This window comes from Portunus trituberculatus, chromosome 14 (genome assembly GCF_017591435.1).
Source record: "Portunus trituberculatus isolate SZX2019 chromosome 14, ASM1759143v1, whole genome shotgun sequence".
Taxonomy (NCBI): Eukaryota; Metazoa; Arthropoda; class Malacostraca; order Decapoda; family Portunidae; genus Portunus; species Portunus trituberculatus.
In genome coordinates, this window is record NC_059268.1 from 21,286,701 (window position 1) to 21,305,559 (window position 18,859).

At 42.1% G+C, this 18,859-nt stretch overlaps 1 protein-coding gene across 1 annotated transcript in view; it reads left to right on the top strand.

The window, feature by feature from the left end:
* Positions 1-1,500: 1,500 nt before the first annotated feature.
* Positions 1,501-18,859, top strand: part of LOC123503837 — a 51,488-nt gene continuing 34,129 nt past the window's right edge. The window contains exons 1-2 of the mRNA XM_045253909.1: positions 1,501-1,543; positions 2,329-2,448. Coding sequence (XP_045109844.1) covers positions 2,374-2,448 — 75 coding nt within the window. The 5' untranslated portion in view covers positions 1,501-1,543; positions 2,329-2,373. The remainder of the gene's footprint in view (positions 1,544-2,328; positions 2,449-18,859) is intronic.

Sequence of the window (18,859 nt, forward strand, 5' to 3'; positions counted from 1 at the left end):
GCTTCCAACACAAAAGCGGTCACCGTGATCGGCCGGGATTAGTTTACCTTGAGCCGGTAAGAGAGAAAGTGAGAGGTGAATACGAAGTTATTGATAATAGTGATATTAACGAAGAGAACAGTGTGTTTGTAGCCTTTCAGTAATCAGAGGTTAACTATTTATAAACCGCGGAGGACATAAAGCGGATAGCGGTGTGTGGGTCTATCCATGGGTGTGCGCTGATAACAAGGATATGTCTGACGCCAAGTAGTCTTTGGTTAACGTAAATAATATATAGGTGTAACTCATCATTTCACAGTGCTGCCATGTCATAACCTAATGTTGGTAACCTCCAGGACAACATTTCAGTGAACTAACACATGCAGATACTTAATAAGTACATTAATTCGAGCCTTGAATACGTCAACAAGCTAATCCCCTGACCCGCTGTCTCTCTCTCTCAGCCATTATCTGCCTCATCTCTCACTCATTTCAAACCAGACAAGTCACAAAGTGGAGCCATAGCCCTAATCTTTCATGACCGTTGTTGAAATATATCTGCAAATACCTGATTTGTGTGTTATGGAGGCTCAGTGAGAGGAAGCGGGCCCGGATATGCCATCAGGAGCCCCCAGACTGTGACGTCATCACTGCTCCCGCCCAGATGTTCCGCCGCCACAGGTCGTCGACTTTCACTTCTATATATATTTGCTTCTGTTCATTTATTTCGAGTCACAAGTACCTTTTAGGGGTTTCTAGTGATAGTTCGTTGTGTTTTACGTGTCTTCCATGCTTGAGTTGAGTGATTTACGGTGATTTAGAGGGTGTTAATGTCTCAAATGAGAAGGCGAAAATACGATAAAATTTTTCCCCCCGCTATCAGCGATTTTTTATTTGAGGATGGAGCGAAGTGTTTGTGTTTTCAAGGACTAGTTCATGATGAAAAAAGTGTGCAGGGCTCCAGATAAGTTAAATATGTGGACCTTAAGAAGAATTTGTAGCCCTGTTAATATCGTAAAACACGTCATTTTTTAAATATTTATTTTTCCAATTCAGCGAGTTGCCAGGTTTTGATATATCAAAAAAATAGTAATAATTTTTAAAAAACGTTATCGATTCCATTGAATGAAATTGGTGGGCTTTAAAATGGTTTTTTAAGCAAGTCGAAGTTGTAACACTTTATTTACGATGTTTTTTGAGTTGTTTTTATTATTCCTTATCCTGGCAATATTTTAGTATTTTAGAAGTTAGTTTTGATTGATAACAAGTCAGAATTTTTATAGCATTCGTGTCCAGCTGCCTTTTTGGGAATCTTGATTTTCAAAATGAATTGCGTAACGTATATATGTGACGTCATCAAGGGGGGAGGCCCCCGGCTGGGCTCGACCAACATCCCGCTTCTGGCCCGAGGATGAGGGGTGGGTGGGTGGGTGGGTAGGTGTGTGTGTGTGTGTGTGTGTGTGTGTGTGTGTGTGTGTGTGTGTGTGTGCATTGCCTTGTCTTTCGTTACCAAAGGGACTCCACTGCTGGACCCAGACCGACACCCCGCTTCTGGCCCGAGGATGTAAGGGTTGGTTGGTGGGTGGGTGGCGCTGTGTGGGTGTGTGTGTGTGTGTGTGTGTGTGTGTGTGTGTGTGTGTGTGTGTGTGTGTGTGTGTGTGTGTGTGTGTGTGTGTGTGTGTGTGTGTGTGTGTGTGTGTGTGTGTGTGTGTGTGTGTGTGTGTGTGTGTGTGTGTGTGTGTGTGTGTGTGTGTGTGTGTGTGTGTGTGTGTCTGTGTCTTAAAAAATACTTAGGTGACAGTATGTTGATTTATGTTTGTAAAAGTATACTTCTCTATTTGGACCAATGGGAATTTTGTAACTTTCACCTTGCTGTAAACATGCACTTTGTGGTGAATAAAACTAACAAACTAACTAGATGTGTGTGTGTGTGTGTGTGTGTGTGTGTGTGTGTGTGTGTGTGTGTGTGTGTTGTGATATTAGTTGTAGTAGTAATAGTAGCAGTGACTATTGGTGTGTGCTAATATACTGTTGTTGTAGTGGTAATGCCAGTACAGATTGCAATGATAACAGGATCGTGGCTTATTATGCGACAAAGGAAGCACACCAGAGCTGCATTCTTACCCACTCGTACAATACTCGACCTTTAGTAATGAATGTCAACTCTTTCTATCACTCACTCATAAAAAATATAGTCTACCATTTTAAAACGTCCTGAAAACTTGCACTTCATATGTTTGATAACAATTATGTCCATTTGTCATATTGTTCTTTGTGTACTACCACAGAGTGACATGGCACCCCCGTTAACTGTTCTCTCTCTCAATCATGCATTTTTTTCTATTTTAGGTCCACTTGCTTGACGAAGAAAGAGAAGTACATCAACCGCTGGCCATGACACTCGCTCGACACGATATCGCGCCACATCCTCGACAAGCTTCACTTTCTCAGTCCCTCATCTTCATAGCGGTAAGGTATAACATGTTTTAACGCATCAAGGTTACTCATTCCGCATTGAGATCTGTGTTCAGGAGCGCTTTGCTCTCTTACCACGACTATTTTCAAAGGCCACAGAGATGAATAGCGGGATTTTCAAGAGTTTCTCTTGTTAATAATATGGAAGCCTTGTCAATCTGCCTCTAGAACTGTACAAATACCTTAAAAACTAGTGTAAATTTAAATAAACGCTCTTGAAATAGTGGAGGTGAAGCGCAGAAGTGTTTGAGAATGCGAGCTTATGCCCTCGCACGGAGAGACACGTTTAGTTATGGTGTGGGTCATCCTGCTCCGTCGCGGCCCCTCCACCCAGCGAAGGATTCTTTCTCGTAATAATAAAATCCTAGAGAGAAGCAAACGCGGGTCAAAGGAAGAAACATTTTCAAATATCAGGTTGTGCAGTGGAAGGAAAACAGCCAGAATTGAGAGACCCACTCAGCAATGAACGCCGTGAATGTCTCCGGCTCAGCGTGTTCCAGCTCAGATTATATCGCGGGAGTGAATGAATGAGCCGGCCTTGTCTGCAGGGGTTTTAATTCAAGGCAAGGCTATCTGCTGATGCTCTCACTGGATAAAATCATTCGTGAAAACAAAGAGCGTTGAAAATTGAAATTCACAGATTCCTATCTTCTGATTAAAAAGACTTTACTGTATTACTCCAAGCACTATTTTTTATTCAAACGATATGTTTTTACTGTTGGCAGGACATGTGTTGGTAAATACGGTACATACATAATCCAATTCGGGTAGGGACGCACGTAACCTGTTTTTTTTTTTTTTTTTTTTTACAACTATTGCTGAATGAGGAACAGAAGATTTAGCCTCTGTGGCACCGGCAGCCCCGTGTGCCCTCTGCATCTGCTTCTATTCTCTTCATCTTCATCAATCTTCATATAAGTTATTCCCATCGCTGTATTGATGAATATATTCGACACACAGTGATGTATAGCGGTCAGCAGAGTGCAGTGGGCTATGGAGATTGATGTCATTCTGAAATCATTCGTCTTGCTCTCTCTCTTTACGTTTGTTTTTTCTTTCATTAAATTTGCAGTTTTATCGCTGTCTGACGCGTCCATTTTTTCTTTATGAAGTTGCGAATGACAGCTTTATGGGCACCTCGTAATACGGACCCTTTATCTAGTAATTCTATTAGAGACCTCATAACTCTATACGCACCGTCGGGCTGAATTTATTATATGGTCAGCTAAGGGAAACTGGCGCTGGTGTTCGCGTGATATACAGGTTGGTTTCTTATCTGCCACTCTCCACTAGCTCATTGCTGCTGCCGCCTGCCTCTTGCTAACCCTTCCCTGTGACCACTCTGTGTGACGGCGGCGGCAGCGGCGTTTCCTTATATTTTATGGTTACTTCTTATTTACAAATAATAGTGGCACAGGATCAAGATAAACTTCTCAGGAATGGAAGTAGTTTCATGAAGGAAGCGTTGCAGTGTTTGGATGTGCAGTGAACTTTGATTGTGCGGGTAATTCTTTCAAGGTGGAATTGTGTCCACATTTAGGAATGAGTTGCCACTTAAATGGCGGAGTCGTTTTGGAAACTCATCAGGGATAAACGTGTTCAGAGTAATTTCCTTAGCCGGTTTAATCACCTCTACGTAATTAACTTGCAGATTGCTTCGTGCACCATCCCTTCCTCGTTATATAGGTGTGTGTGTGTGTGTGTGCGTGTGTGCATTCCGCCCATCACCGTCACCCATCCAGCTGGTGCTGTTTTGTGTTGTCATTAACCGTAAGGATGTATCACTCACTTGTTAGGAAAACCAGCGGCCTCAGCTAAGGAGACGAATGGATCATATGGAGCGCTCATTTAAAACTGCCAGCACAGTGATAATGGTGGTGGTGGTGGTGCAGTGTCGCTCCACATGGGTTGGTTCTTCCACCATTCTTTTCCATCCTCTTCACTTCTTTAACTTCGCATATTGTGACATGCAATTTGTCATCACGTACTGCCTCACCTCCTTCACCCGGCATTCCTTCCACATCTTACATCTACCATGAATAAAAGGGTGTGTGCAACAACGCAAAGTTTCCTCCAGACATGCGAGTCACAAGACGTAAACATGAGGTTGGTATCCCTCGGGGTGTGGGTGTCGGGCGGCCTTTCTTGCACCGTCACGGGATATATGCAAAGCAGGTCTTGTATTCATAGCCAGATGTCAGGCCGGGTGCGTGCACGTCCCTGCCCGCCTCCCCGTGGGGAGGAGGAGGCAGGAAGAGTAAGAGGTAGAAGACCAGGAGTATGACTGTGGGTCCTTTGAAGTTAAAACAATAGCATTAAGATTCCATTGCGCGAGATAGTGAAGGCAAAGAATGTGGAGAAGCAGGAGGGCGAGGTGGCATGGTACAAAAGAGCAGCTGTGATCCAGAGAACCTGTTATAGAGACGGGAACCAGAAAGGGCTTGATGCTTTTTGGCGGACCTTGTGTGGATCTTGTGCAGGCGTAGTAGCAACAGTGGGAGCCGAAATTATAACAGTGGAGGCCGAAGACAGAGCTTATCCCACAACCACTACGACGACGAGTTAGTAGTGAGTAGGTAGTGAGGTTGGTGCAGCAGTGGTTCCTAACAGGTAGTTGTGGTGATTACTAACGTGACGAACAGTGTGAGCGTGAGGTGTGCGGCGTTCTGCAGGAAAAAGGGTAGAATAACAGGAAATGAATGACACTTTTATGCAAATATAGGACAACTTTGCCTGAATTTTGGGGAATGCGTAACTTTGACCCTAAAAAACTGGAACATTTTTGAAACTCAACCTTTTTTTTTCCATCTTGCGGTGGGAAGGCGTTGAAGGAAACTAACCCGGAAAACACCACGGAAACTCTCGTAAGCCTGAAACGTTCCAGGCGACGAAGAAAGAAAATTTTTTGACGGAAATAGGAAATCTTGGAGACACAGCTTAAAATGGAAAGAGGAAACTCGGAGTGTCTATCACGAAATATATGAGAGAGAGAGAGAGAGAGAGAGAGAGAGAGAGAGAGAGAGAGAGAGAGAGAAATATGATGGAAAGTGGTTATAGTGCTGAGGTAATAAAAGATTCGTGCAAGGGGGTTGTGGAAAAGGAGAGTGGAGGGAGGAACTACCGTGAGGTGAGCCAGACAATATACTCGTATGTAAACAGGAGTAGAAAGGTGAAAGCCGAAGATAAGAAGTGAAGGCAACGTTTAATTTACTCTACTAAGCGTTTCAGAGAGTTTGAGGGCACGTTTTTCTAGAATAACTTTGTAAGGAACACGCATATCATTATGAAATTTTGCCACATTGTATTTGACACCCTCCCCTAATATCCCAATGTGTCAAGAATCGTCAACAGTATATAATAATGGCACTTCTCCCTATATAAATAGGAGAAAGTCACTTATCCCTCACGAAGAAACGGACAAGTGGTGAGAAATGGTGACGTAGAGACGAGAGAGAGAGAGAGAGAGAGAGAGAGAGAGAGAGAGAGAGAGAGAGAGGGGAATACATAGACGGGAAGGGAAGGGAGGGGAGGGGAGGAAGGGAGCGAAATATGGGGAGGGGATGGAAGAGAGGGAGGGTAGGAGCAGGGGGAGGGACTATGTGGGTGGAGCTTGTTACTACGTCACAGATAGTACTACGTCACCATTTCTCACCACTTGTCCGTTTCTTCGTGAGGGATAAGTGACTTTCTCCTGTTTTTATAGGGAGAAGTGCCATTATTATATACTGTTGACGATTCTTGACACATTGGGATATTCGGGGAGGGTGTCAAGTACACTGTGGCAAAATTTCATAATGATATGCGTGTTCCTTACAAAGTTATTCTAGAAAAACGTGCCCTCAAACTCTCTGAAACGCTTAGTAGGCCATTAACCACCTAATGAGACACAAACACAAAGGCAAAACCGATGTCAGAATATACACGCCGCCTCTGCACGCCAGGCCCTGCTTCGTGCACCGCTTTGTTTACACTGCACAGCTGCGATGTTATTCATTTATTTAATCACTCATTCTTTCTTGCCTTTCTTCTACCTGTTGACTATGTTTAGCTCATTGCACCTTCCCCCTCTCTCCCTTCCTCCCTCCTCTCACACAGGGGGAGTTAATGCAAATCTAATCTTCCTGTTTTGAATCGCGGGGCTTATTGGTAAAGAAGGTTACGTGTACACTAATAAGTCCTGAGAGAGAGAGAGAGAGAGAGAGAGAGAGAGGGGAGCTGAAAGACAAGCGGCTTCACTGAGTCACGAATTGAAGTGTCAAGAGATGCGAGGCAGCCAGCGAACCAGCGAGCCTTTAGGGACACGAGGAGAAAAAAAAATGCCATGGAAGTTGAGATATGTTTCAATTGAAAGGCTCTTCACTGGAAAGGAAATGGTGAATTTATGTGACGAGGGGAAAAAGTTTTATAATGACTTACGTGTCTCTCTCTCTCTCTCTCTCTCTCTCTCTCTCTCTCTCTCTCTCTCTCTCTCTCTCTCTCTCTCTCTCTCTCTCTCTCTCTCTGGTTTCCCTTCAAAACGCATAAATCTCTCTCTCTCTCTCTCTCTCTCTCTCTCTCTCTCTCTCTCTCTCTCTCTCTCTCTCTCTCTCTCTCTTATTTTTTATTGATGCAAATATTTACAGTACAGGGTCACTCATTCTCACATTTCCTTCTATCTCCACCAGCCACACAGAAGTTGGCCACCGTTTTCTCTCCTTTATTCCCTTTGGTCCAAACTGCGAAACAGACTTCCTTACTCTGTCTTCCTGCGTTCCTTCATCTTTACTTTTGCTCGTTTTATACACTGCAATATCAGTTAGAATAATACGAAAAGGATGAGCAAGGAAGATGGTGTTAGGGAAGAGGATACAATTCAGTGTGAATGCTAAACACATCATGGTCGAATAACAATGAGCTAAGATAAAGGGAGAGGATAGAAGCGTCAGTGCGAGAAGGGACTTACAGTGTTGCATTAGCAGACATAGGACAGAGGACGGGATGGTGAGAGGCAACGGTGTGAGTGAAGGACAGAGGAGTGCTGGACCCGACACACACACACACACACACACACACACACACACACACACACACACACACACACACACTTCAGCCTCATTAGCTGACTTGCATTAGAGAGATTGAAAGCCAACGCCGTAGTGGACGAGGTGGGAGAGAAATAAGAGAATGGAGGGCGAGAGATAAGACACAAGGGAGGGAGGGAGAGAGGGTGGGATTGGTGCACCGCCACTTCTACTTCACCGTGATTGGTTACGTTTCATTTGCGCAGAGGATTTTGACTTCAAGGTTTGTCTTCATATCTCTGTGTCATGTTTTGTCATTCCTCGAAGCCTGGGTGAGGATTAAAGGGCCGCTAGTCTTCAGATATTGCACATCACAACGAGGGCTGCACTCATCCAAGCGCTTGTCTGTGTCCCTGTGTGTGCGTGTGTGTGCACCTTTGTTGTGTACAGGCATGTCCTCCACGCATCTCCCTTGAAGTGTGTGTGTGTGTGTGTGTGTGTGTGTGTGTGTGTTAGTAAGGGATCAGGAGAGTCGAAAGTAGGTAAAAGACAATAGAAATGCAAACTTTTACCAGACAGTAACATACGCGGCATTAGGAGTTCGTAGGAAAGATACACGGCTGTTCAGTAGACTTGTAATGTTGCTCAAAGGACGTGAAAAGAAAGGCAGGTAACAGAAAATGAGATTAGCAAGTCAGGGACGCCAGAATGAACACAGTGGACGAGGGAGATTATCATGGCATTCTTTATTCTAACTTGGAAAATTGTAAGAGAAAAAGTTAAATCTGATATCGCGAACAGGAAGCAAAACTTACGTCAATATACTTGACTTTACCTGTCTCAAAATTTGCAGAACATAAGCGACATTAAAAATATTTTAATAATCCTACATGCAAAAGTTGAAATTCTATAGAAAATTGTGCAATAAAAGCGAAATATGTAGAAGTAAACCTCTTCATTACTGGGACGTAATTTTATCATGAGTTTGGGTGTGATTAGACGATTTTATTTACATTAGGAAGGTTCTATGGAGTCCAGAAGATTAGTGGCCACAGTCTTCACTATTTCAATCCGCCACATAGGTTTCTAAAGCTGTATAAAATCACCAAATAGTAACAAGAATGAATATAGAAACGCGTCATCGTGCTCAAAGAGGTTAATGTCAAACAATTTCAATTCTGAGGAAGAACTGGCACAAACTCCACTTCAGAGATAACCTGTCCGAGCTCTCTCACCACTTAGCCAAATCAACGAGGCAGGAAATATTGCACTAAAAATCTACGTAAAATTTCTGCAAAAGTATCGTTTTTATTTTCAAAGCAGTCCTGAAAAATGTCACAGCCTTGCTGATACACGCGCAGGGAGACACGAAAAAACAATAAAAAATTAGTACCAGTATTACATTTCAGTTGGTTTTATTTGCAACACTTTCACACTTTCACCAATATTCAAGTAAGCAATGTTGGTGCCCGGAGGAACCCGCCCAACAAAGGCCTGTTTTCAAACACTTCCGCGCCGCATCTTCACTATAATCAAAGGGTTTTGTTTGAAGTGACACGGAATTTTAAGGATGTTTCTGTAATTCTAGCGACATGTTAACAAGTTTACTACATTAATAGGAAGAAAAATACTTCTTAGAACTCAGCTAATTGTCTCTGTAGTCTTTGAAAATAGTCGCAGTGGGAGGGGGAAGTGTTTCTGAATATGGCAGCAACGTGTGGACACCCATATAAGACAGCTCATTTTTCTTCGTGGGGGGAAGAAAAATGTGAACACACTCATTATAGAAAAACGTTTTGCCTCCTGGTGGTTTAAGTTGTTGGTATGAAGCACACACAACAACAACAACAACGATAGCATGAGGAAAGGAGTGTTATATTGGTGTAATGATACTCACGGTACGAATATAGTTACGAATTTTGGCGCCAATTACGTTGTGTTACTGCTTCCTAGTTTTTCCCAACGGAGGGGAGACAAGTAAGGGCGTAGATGAAAATTGGGTGTTTTTTTCTTGTAATGGCTACTTGTTATTATCAGTATTATTATCATACCATTTTTATTGCTGCTATTGTTTTTGTTGCTGTTGCTGCTGCTGTTCTTATTTTTGTTCTTGCATTGAATTTTCATCGTTATTCTTTCTCACCTGTATGCGCTGACGTCTCGCCACTGAGAGTGTTACATAAAGACACTTCTCAAACTTTTCTGTGCTTCACTTCCACTATTTCTCGTCTCTTTTCACTCTTCCTCGTCTTCTATTTTTCAATTATTCCTACTACTATTACAATCTACGTATTTCAGTCTTGTAAATGGTCGAAAACACTGAAAATTGAGAGAAAGGTTGATAGAGAGACGCTGAATAGGAGAAGTCTTTGTATGAGTCGTGGTGGGCACCTCGTCCGAGTACTGCCATTGTAGAGACCCTTGTTCCCGAAGAATCAGATATCTGATCTAGGACACGTGTCCCCGGCTCAGGCATTTGGTGGAGAGACCCCAGAGCCTCCACACCTTGAGTCAAGACACACTTGATCCCTGAGGACCCAACAAAGATGTCTGTTCTCCTCATTCCCGTACTCAAGTTGTCAGTGAGGCGTAGTAGTGCATGTTAACTTCTTGAGTACTGGGACACATTTTTACCTTGAGATTTGTGTATAGTTAGACTGTTTTATTGACATTAGGAAGAGACTATGGAAGTTAGAAGGTTAATGGTCACAGACTTCACTGTTTTAATCCCCCCACATGAGTTTCTGAAGCTGTATAAAATCACCAAATAGTAACCAGAATGAATATGAATATGTGTCATGGTACTAAACGGGTTAACCGCTTGAGTGCCATGACGCGTGTTCATATTCATCCTACTTACTCTTTGGTGACTTCATATAGCTTTAAAAACTTATGTGGGGGATTAGAATAGTGAAGACAGTAGCCATTGATCTTCTGACATCCATAAACCTTTCCTAATGTCAATAAAATGGTCTAATCGTACACAAATCTTAAAATATAATAATGTGTCCCAGTATTGAAGTGGTTAAGGTGAACTCTGCGCAAACTGTGGGTGATACAAACCGTCTCCTCGAGTCAGGCAGCTTGCAAGGCCTTGGCGCAGGGTGGGGGGCGTGATGTTATTGTCACCGCCATTAATTTGGACGGGCTGTCCTGTTAACCAAAATAACAAGGTACTCACCGAGCGGTTCCACTTCTCCCCCTCCACTCCACACGCCCCCGCCCCCATCACGTCAGGCAGCTTCCCTCTACTACCACATCAGGACCGCTCCACTCTTTTTTTTATATATTTTCCTCCAATATCTCTTTCACATCCCTTCATTATCCCTCTCTCTCTCTCTCTCTCTCTCTCTCTCTCTCTCTCTCTCTCTCTCTCTCTCTCTCTCTCTCTCTCTCTCTCTCTCTCTCTCTCTCTCTCTCTCTCTCTCTCTCTCTCTCTCTCTCTCTCTATATATATATATATATATATATATATATATATATATATATATATATATATATATATATATATATATATATATATATATATATATATATATATATATATATATATATATATATATATATATATATATATATCATACATTCGTTTGCACAAATATTCGGGTTCACTTGTACTCTGTAATAAATGCAACGTAGGGAAGTGATGAGGCTTCATGGCTGACTGTGTGTACTGGTGCGTTCGTTTGTCAATGACGTTTTAAGGACCAACACAACACACACACACACACACACACACACACACACACACACACACATACACACACAGGTGATTTGAAGGTCCACGGGTTTTGAATATATACAATCATGGGTCAAGCAAAATGCACGAGGAAGTAAGAATTTAAGAGAGATTCCGAAAAAAGATTATAATGAATCTCTCTCTCTCTCTCTCTCTCTCTCTCTCTCTCTCTCTCTCTCTCTCTCTCTCTCTCTCTCTCTCTCTCTCTCTCTCTCTCTCTCTCTCTCTCTCTCTCTCTCTCTCTCTCTCTCTGGCGTACTTGTGTGCAGTGTACTTGATTGTAAATAAAAATCAAAGTTTGGAGAAAAAAATGAACTGCCAAAAAAATTCTGCCCAACAATGAAGTGAAGGGAAACTAAAAAGTGACACTAACAAGGCAAGCAATTACTACCGTATCCTGTGTGTGTGTGTGTGTGTGTGTGTGTGTGTGTGTGGGTGTGGGGTTTGGGGTGTGGGGGTGTGGGGAGGGGAAGTGAGAAGTGTTGAGTTGGCCATGTTTTGTTCACAGGTAAATATTCATGGTACTTTCGTTGTCATCATTAGTTTTTGTTGGATAATTTAGTGGTTGAATATTTTTTCTCGTGTGTTTTGTTGTCCTAGGAATGTTCATGCGGGTTAAGTAAGTCAGGTTAGGTCAGGATAGGTTAGGTTAGGTTAAGTTACGTTAGACACCTTTTAATTTACTCTAAGATATGTTTCTTATTCATTCTGGTTACTATATGATGATTTTCACAAACTTACGTGGGGATTAAAATAGTGAAGGTTCTGGCCATTAATCTTCTGACCTTAAGCACTTCCTAATGTCAATGAAATCGTCTAATTATACCTAAAACTCAAGATAAAAATGTGTTCCAGTACTGAATGGGTTAAGGTGGTTCTTTAATAATCCTGCCCATCACCTCATCACATTAATCCTTTCAATACTGGGAAACACTTTTACCTTGAGGTTTATGTACGATTAGACCATTTTGTTGACCATAGGAAAGGTTTATGGAGTTCAGAAGATTAATGGCCACAGTCTTTACCATTTTAATCTCACTTATAAGTTTCTGAAGCTGTATAAAATCACCAAATAGTAAGCAGAACGAATATGGAAACGCGTCATGGTACTGAAGGGATTAAATTCATGCTTACCTTACACATCCTCAGTACACTCATATTTATTGATCATTTTTCACCTATTTCCTCATTCTACGTGTCGCAAACAGCCTTGTGTCGGAGCGTGGCGCAGTGAAGGTTAAAAAAAGGAGGGAGACCAGGAACGGGGGAGCGTGTGCATCATAGGAGAAAAAGCGATCATGGTAGATTTGAATTTCATCTTTCGTGACATTCTCTCTCTCTCTCTCTGTCTCTCTCTCTCTCTCTCTCTCTCTCTCTCTCTCTCTCTCTCTCTCTCTCTCTCTCTCTCTCTCTTATCTTGCATCTCCGATAACTGCTCCCTTTATTTTTTTATCTTTATGTTTTTTTAATCTTTTTTTTGCTCCCTCCCACGATCCATTCACTGGTTACCTGGTCCTTTCCTCCCACCCTTCCTCACTCCTTCCTCCCTCCTTCCTGTGCTTTCATCCTACAACGCGGGTTTATTTATTTATTTTTTTTGCTCCACTCCCCATCTTTCTCTCTGTCTACCTGCCTGTGTATCGGTCTCGCATTTCCAGTAATATAAAATTGTTGCTGAATATTTGGTCGAGTTTCACCAGCGTGTGGAATAATTACTGGTTGAATGAGCAGCGTTATTTCCTTTTGTTGTATGTGAAAGGATAGATGGATAGATAAATAGATAGATAGATAGATAGATAGATAGATAGATAGATAGATAGAGAGAGAGAGAGAGAGAGAGAGAGAGAGAGAGAGAGAGAGAGAGAGAGAGAGAGAGAGAGAGATGAACTTTTACCTCTACAGCTCCTCTCTTTACCTTCTTCAACACTTTTTCTTACATAAAAGTTCCCTGATAATGCGTGGGAGAAATTTTTAGAACTTAGCGCTGGATTGTCGCGGCCTTAACGAGATGGCTGGTGTTCCCAAGAAGCCAGTGAACGTGTGCGGACGCCTCGCCCAGACTTGCAATTGTGTAAGCCGTTTGTATTGAAAATAGTTAGTGTTCGCTGTTTCTTCAGCCCATGAAATAGTGATGCCTCAAACTAATACTAGATAAGTAATGGATAGAGGACATCAATAGAAGAGAGGGAATGCTGGTCTTTATACACCCGAGGGTAGAGAAACATATACAACATACGCACAAAATATACAGAATGAAAAGTTTATAAAAAGAAAAGAAGCGGTGAAGGGCCTCCAGCCAAGCGTGCCTGTATATACTGAGGGTAGGCTGCCTCTGTGGCCCAAAGGTTCGGTGTTCGATTCTGAGTCACGGTTCTTTGTTTCTCGGTGGTTGAGGCAGAGGTCTTTCACAACCCTGGCAGGCCATAACCCCGTTGTTGTGGCGTCATGCAATACTCAGGTCTCTTCTCTCTGCACCTACACGCGTGGGTGAAGTAAGTCTGGGAATGGCGGTGTTTGCGACACAGGCAGGGCTGTCATGTCCCTTTTTGTATGTTAGTCTGAATGTTTCAGTGGTGTGTGCAACACGCCACCGCGTTGCCCACCCTCGCCACCGTCCCCATCGTCCCCACCGCAGCAGTTTTCCGTGAAAGCCGCACAGTATTGGGGAGCCAGAGGCAGTGGGAAAGTCGACGACGTGTGTTAAAGAGAAGCTGTCATTGTTAAGCTGAGGTGGTGTGATGGATAGACATTACATTCCATAACATTACTCTTTTGAAATGTATCCAAATTGCTCATTCCATTGTTGTCGCTGTTTCCTCTTCAGTCACAGATAGAAACTTTGAAAGCTCGCTGTGTTTATGGAACTCCACACAAAGGTACTTCTACTTAACATTGTTCCTACAGGATCTTGTTCCTTTCATACGCTGGCATCATCATCATTATTATTTTTATTTCATATTTCATTTCCTCTGAATTTGTCTGCGCCATGAGGCCAACATGTATGCGCCAACACATGCTTATCGATGGTGACGGCTGCGAATGTTACGATAGCTAAGCCTTCTGGAAATGATGCCCGACGAAATGTTTGAAATAGAACTATCTTTTTAAAGGGAAGAGCAATAACGTTCTCTTTTATTTTTGTACAAAACGCACTTCACGTCCAAAAGATATGTATTTTATTTATTTTTTTATCATTTTCTAAAGGTGTGTGTGTGATCACGTGTGCGTGGAGGTAATGGAAGCGAAGCAGCTTTTAAGAGATGGACTTGGAAGAGTGTAAGAAGGAAAGGATCGGAAGAGGCTTTGCATAGTTATGACTGAAGGTAGCGACGACCATTGTTATCTTTGGCGAAGGTATTGGAGAGAGAGAGAGAGAGAGAGAGAGAGAGAGAGAGAGAGAGAGAGAGAGAGAGAGAGAGAGAGAGAGAGAGAGAGAGTCATTTCTTTTTCATCTTCGTGTAATCTTTTCTCACTACGTGCTTTCTTCATCGTTAGTTTCTGGTGCTTGAGAACCCATCAATCTCCTTTTCCTCCTCCTCTTCCTCTTCATCTTTAATACTTTAACCTAACTTGTTTTAGGATTACACTTTTCACCGCACCGTAATTTTCTTGTAATCTTTCATGTCCCTGTAATTTGTCTTGAACGCTCGTACCTCACACTCCTCTGGTAAAGTGAACTCCACAGATCTGTCAGTCCAGCTGCAGCATCATTGTAGCTTCACTCGTCTGTTCCTGTCTTGAATCTGCCTCTCTGTCAGCCATCCGTTCCAGTAAGTGACCTTCCCCAGTGTGAATGCGGTCACCGGTGCTTTCAGTTTGAATTTATGCTTTGTTCACTTATACGCATGGGAATTGGCTCACGGGTGAAGAAGAAACTACATGCCGCTGTTTTCCGCTTCGCATCTCTAAGGTAATATAGACTCTATGACCGTAAAATGAGACTCGGTTACAAATTTATCTGACATTTTTCTCCCGAAAGAATTTAATCACCAGGAAGTTGAAGAACAAAGGAAGGCAGACGATACCAAAGCTTGCCAGTAAAGGAAGTAATATTCTCGTTATAAACATATTACGTTGCTCATGCATGCGAATAATGACGTAATAGGGAAGAGAGTGAGCGGAAAGTTTGCGCGCTCTCAGGCATGGAGAGAGGGAAGTGTGCTTTTCCACAAATTTACTAATGAATTTGAGAACAAACGGTGAAGGATATACAGAGAAAGTCACCTTAACAATGAAGTGACTGGTAAAAGAATATAGTTTTGCGGGATTTTTCATTGTACTCCTAAGAAATTAATGACGCCCGAGTATTACGAGGAGCGTCAGTGGCCGGCTTGCCGCGTCACGTTGCTGTTGCACTGCTCATTATTAATCTGACTCAAAAAACGTTCAGGTATGTACAGTGTTTATATATCCACCTGGGGAGGGGGAACGTACAGCATATGAACTTTTCATTAGTGAGGGAAAATTCTGTGTTTGCTAAATATCGTAATTGAAAAAAAAAAAAAAAAAAAAAAAATAAATATATATATATATATATATATATATATATATATATATATATATATATATATATATATATATATATATATATATATATATATATATATATATATATATATATATATATATATATATATATATATATATATATATATATATATATATATATATATATATATATATATATTTTTGTGTGTAGCCAGGTAGAATATTTTCTTGAGACAAACGAGGTTAAATGCTGTAGCATTTAACCTCGTTTGCCTCAATATATATATATATATATATATATATATATATATATATATATATATATATATATATATATATATATATATATATATATATATACATATATATATATATATATATATATATATATATATATATATATATATATATATATATATATATATATGTTTGGATGAAAAATGGTGTTTTACCTTTACATTTAAGGTGGAGGGAGATAATTTGGCGGGCGTACAAGCACTCTCTCGCTTCCCAACAGAGAAGCGGGACTGGCTGGCTGGCTGGCTGGCGGGTTGCATAATGGATGACGTGCGAGGACGCGTGTCACCTCGGGAACTGTTCACCACGAGTGTTCTGTTTTGTACTGGATAGGCAGATAAGAAATAACGAAAACCACAAACAATTTCATACAGAAATGCAACAAAACAAGTTGAGAAATGTAAAACTCTTGCTAACAGAAGTTTGCCAAATGGACGCAGCGCTGTACGAGGCCACACCAAGGTCATTTAGTCTGGCGAGCCTCTTCTGCTTTATATTTTTTTCAGCGTACTCGTAAATGCTACAGTGTGTGTGTGTGTGTGTGTGTGTGTGTGTGTGTGTGTGTTTGTCTTGTGGTGCACTCATGGATGAATCACGTGGTGGTTACTGAGTGGCTTATTGACAGAGGAAAGGAAAACAGACCAACAAAGAGAAGAAAAGTAAAGTCTATGAGTTTTTGTCACTGTGTAAAAGTTTAATTTAAGACAAGTTCTGTTCTCTGTGAGAATAAAAAAAATGTATATCGTCTGTGATATTATTCTACACAGTTGCTTCAGATTCATTTGAGACAAGACACTGTGAACCACGACAACATGTAGTGGGAAAGCCGAATGTTATGAGCATCCGTGTGTGTGTGTGTGTGTGTGTGTGTGTGTGTGTGGTCAGTGGCGGCCAGGCTCCCACTACCTGCGTGAGCGACATTGTTTACACGGGAATTAATTAGCGCAAGAGGCGGCAGGTGGGCGAAGTGGCGTGTTCTGCCTTTATTATAAATCACGCCCTTTATATTGCACGCTAGGAGGAAAATAGTCCATCACACACACACACACACACACACACACACACACACACACACACACACACACACACACGAGCACCTTCCTTCTACGAGGGCTACAGTCTGGAATGGTGGCGTGGTCCCTCCAGACAGGAGCATCACCGTGGCAGCTGGCGGGTCGTTATCCTCCTCGGGGGGCTTCGCAAATCTGGTCTCATCCCGCTCAGCAGAAATGAACGAATGTGTTTCGCGTGTGAGTCAGACCTGCCTCGGTCAAGCTGCTTTATAGAGCGTGTAATATTTCATGCGTGCAAATTCCTTTTTATATATTTTTTTATTTGCAGCGATGAATGGCTGCTGTCTTTCTCTGTTATTGAAGTCTTATTGAATGTTAATTCAATATAAAATATATTTCATATAACTCCTCCCTTGCGCCTCCCGATACACCAGTGACAGATCCTCCCGAGCCGGATGGACGCCACTTTCTACCATCTCTTGACATTGCAATCAAGTCCAGATCACCAGATCACCAGGTCACCAAGCCAGCTAAATTTGCTACATTATTAATTGTGACATTCTGGCAAAGGTCACACGCACCACCAGTGCCACGCCTGCTGGTCGGGCGTAGCGGAGGCAATTAGCGTCACTTGTGCTCATCACATTTAAACCTGTGTTACTTCAATGCGAAAAATAACATTATATGATTTGGTTTACCACGCAATGATTTATTTCATACATTCTATTTGTACATCCAGCGAGGATTCCATGACAAAGTAAAACAGAACAACAGAATCACTACAACTCAGCATATAAAAGCGAACAGGTGCAAATAATTTTAGAAAGTCAGTTTGCTTTTGGCTACTTTTTCCCAGGATCAAATTTAGTGGATATTGTTTCCCTGGGCAGTAAGACCTCACTTGCTCGCATTTTTCTCGCGGCGGTGGCTTTTATCAGCAAACTTATTTAGTGGTGTGATGGTGCAGACTGTGATGTGCAGGGCAGCGGCAGGGAACCTATAGCTCATGACAGCGTGCTAGGGATGTGTGTGTGTGTATGTGTGTGTGCGTGCGTGTGTGTGCGTGTGTGTGCGTGTGTGTGTGTATGTGTGTGTGTGTGTGTGTGTGTGTGTGTGTGTGTGTGTGTGTGTGTGTGTGTGATCACGTTTGTTGTTGCAGTATCAAATAAAAGCATTTTATTCTTGTAAACGAGAATTTGCTGCTAAATAAGATCTAGTAATAAGAATTTAGTGTTGTAATTACTTTATGTGTTTATCAAGAGAAGCGGTTACACTGTGTATTCATTTAGCCGTTAATAGATTGTCGCCAAGTAAAACGACCTTACAGAAAGACAAACTGACGCTTTACAAAACACCAAGACCCGATACCAGTACAGTGAGTCTCCCGCCAGAACTTCCCGCCTGCCAGTGACCATTAACTTCAGTACTGGGGCACATTTTTACCTTGAGATTTGTGTACGATTAGACCATTTTATTGACATTGGGAAGGGTCACTGGAGGTCAGAAGATTAATTGCCAGAATCTTCACTATTCTAATCTCCCACATGAGTTTCTGGAGCTGTAGAAAATCGCCAAATAGTAAGCAGAATTAATATAGAAACGCGTCGTGGTATTGTAGGGGTTTAAGGGAGCCGACAACCCACAAGACACATCGCTGAGGTGAATGAGGGAGTGCTGTGTGTGTCTGGCAGCCGTGAACCATTCTGGCCAGCGCAACAAAACCCCCACCGTGTCAGTGTGTCAGTGTGTCTGTGTCCATTAGTGTGCAAGGCTTCATCGGAATTCCCCTCATTTACGTCACGCTGCGCTGCCCGGAGTCGATTGTGTCCCGCGTCAGATTAGCGTGTCGTGATTAGTGGGCCACTGTG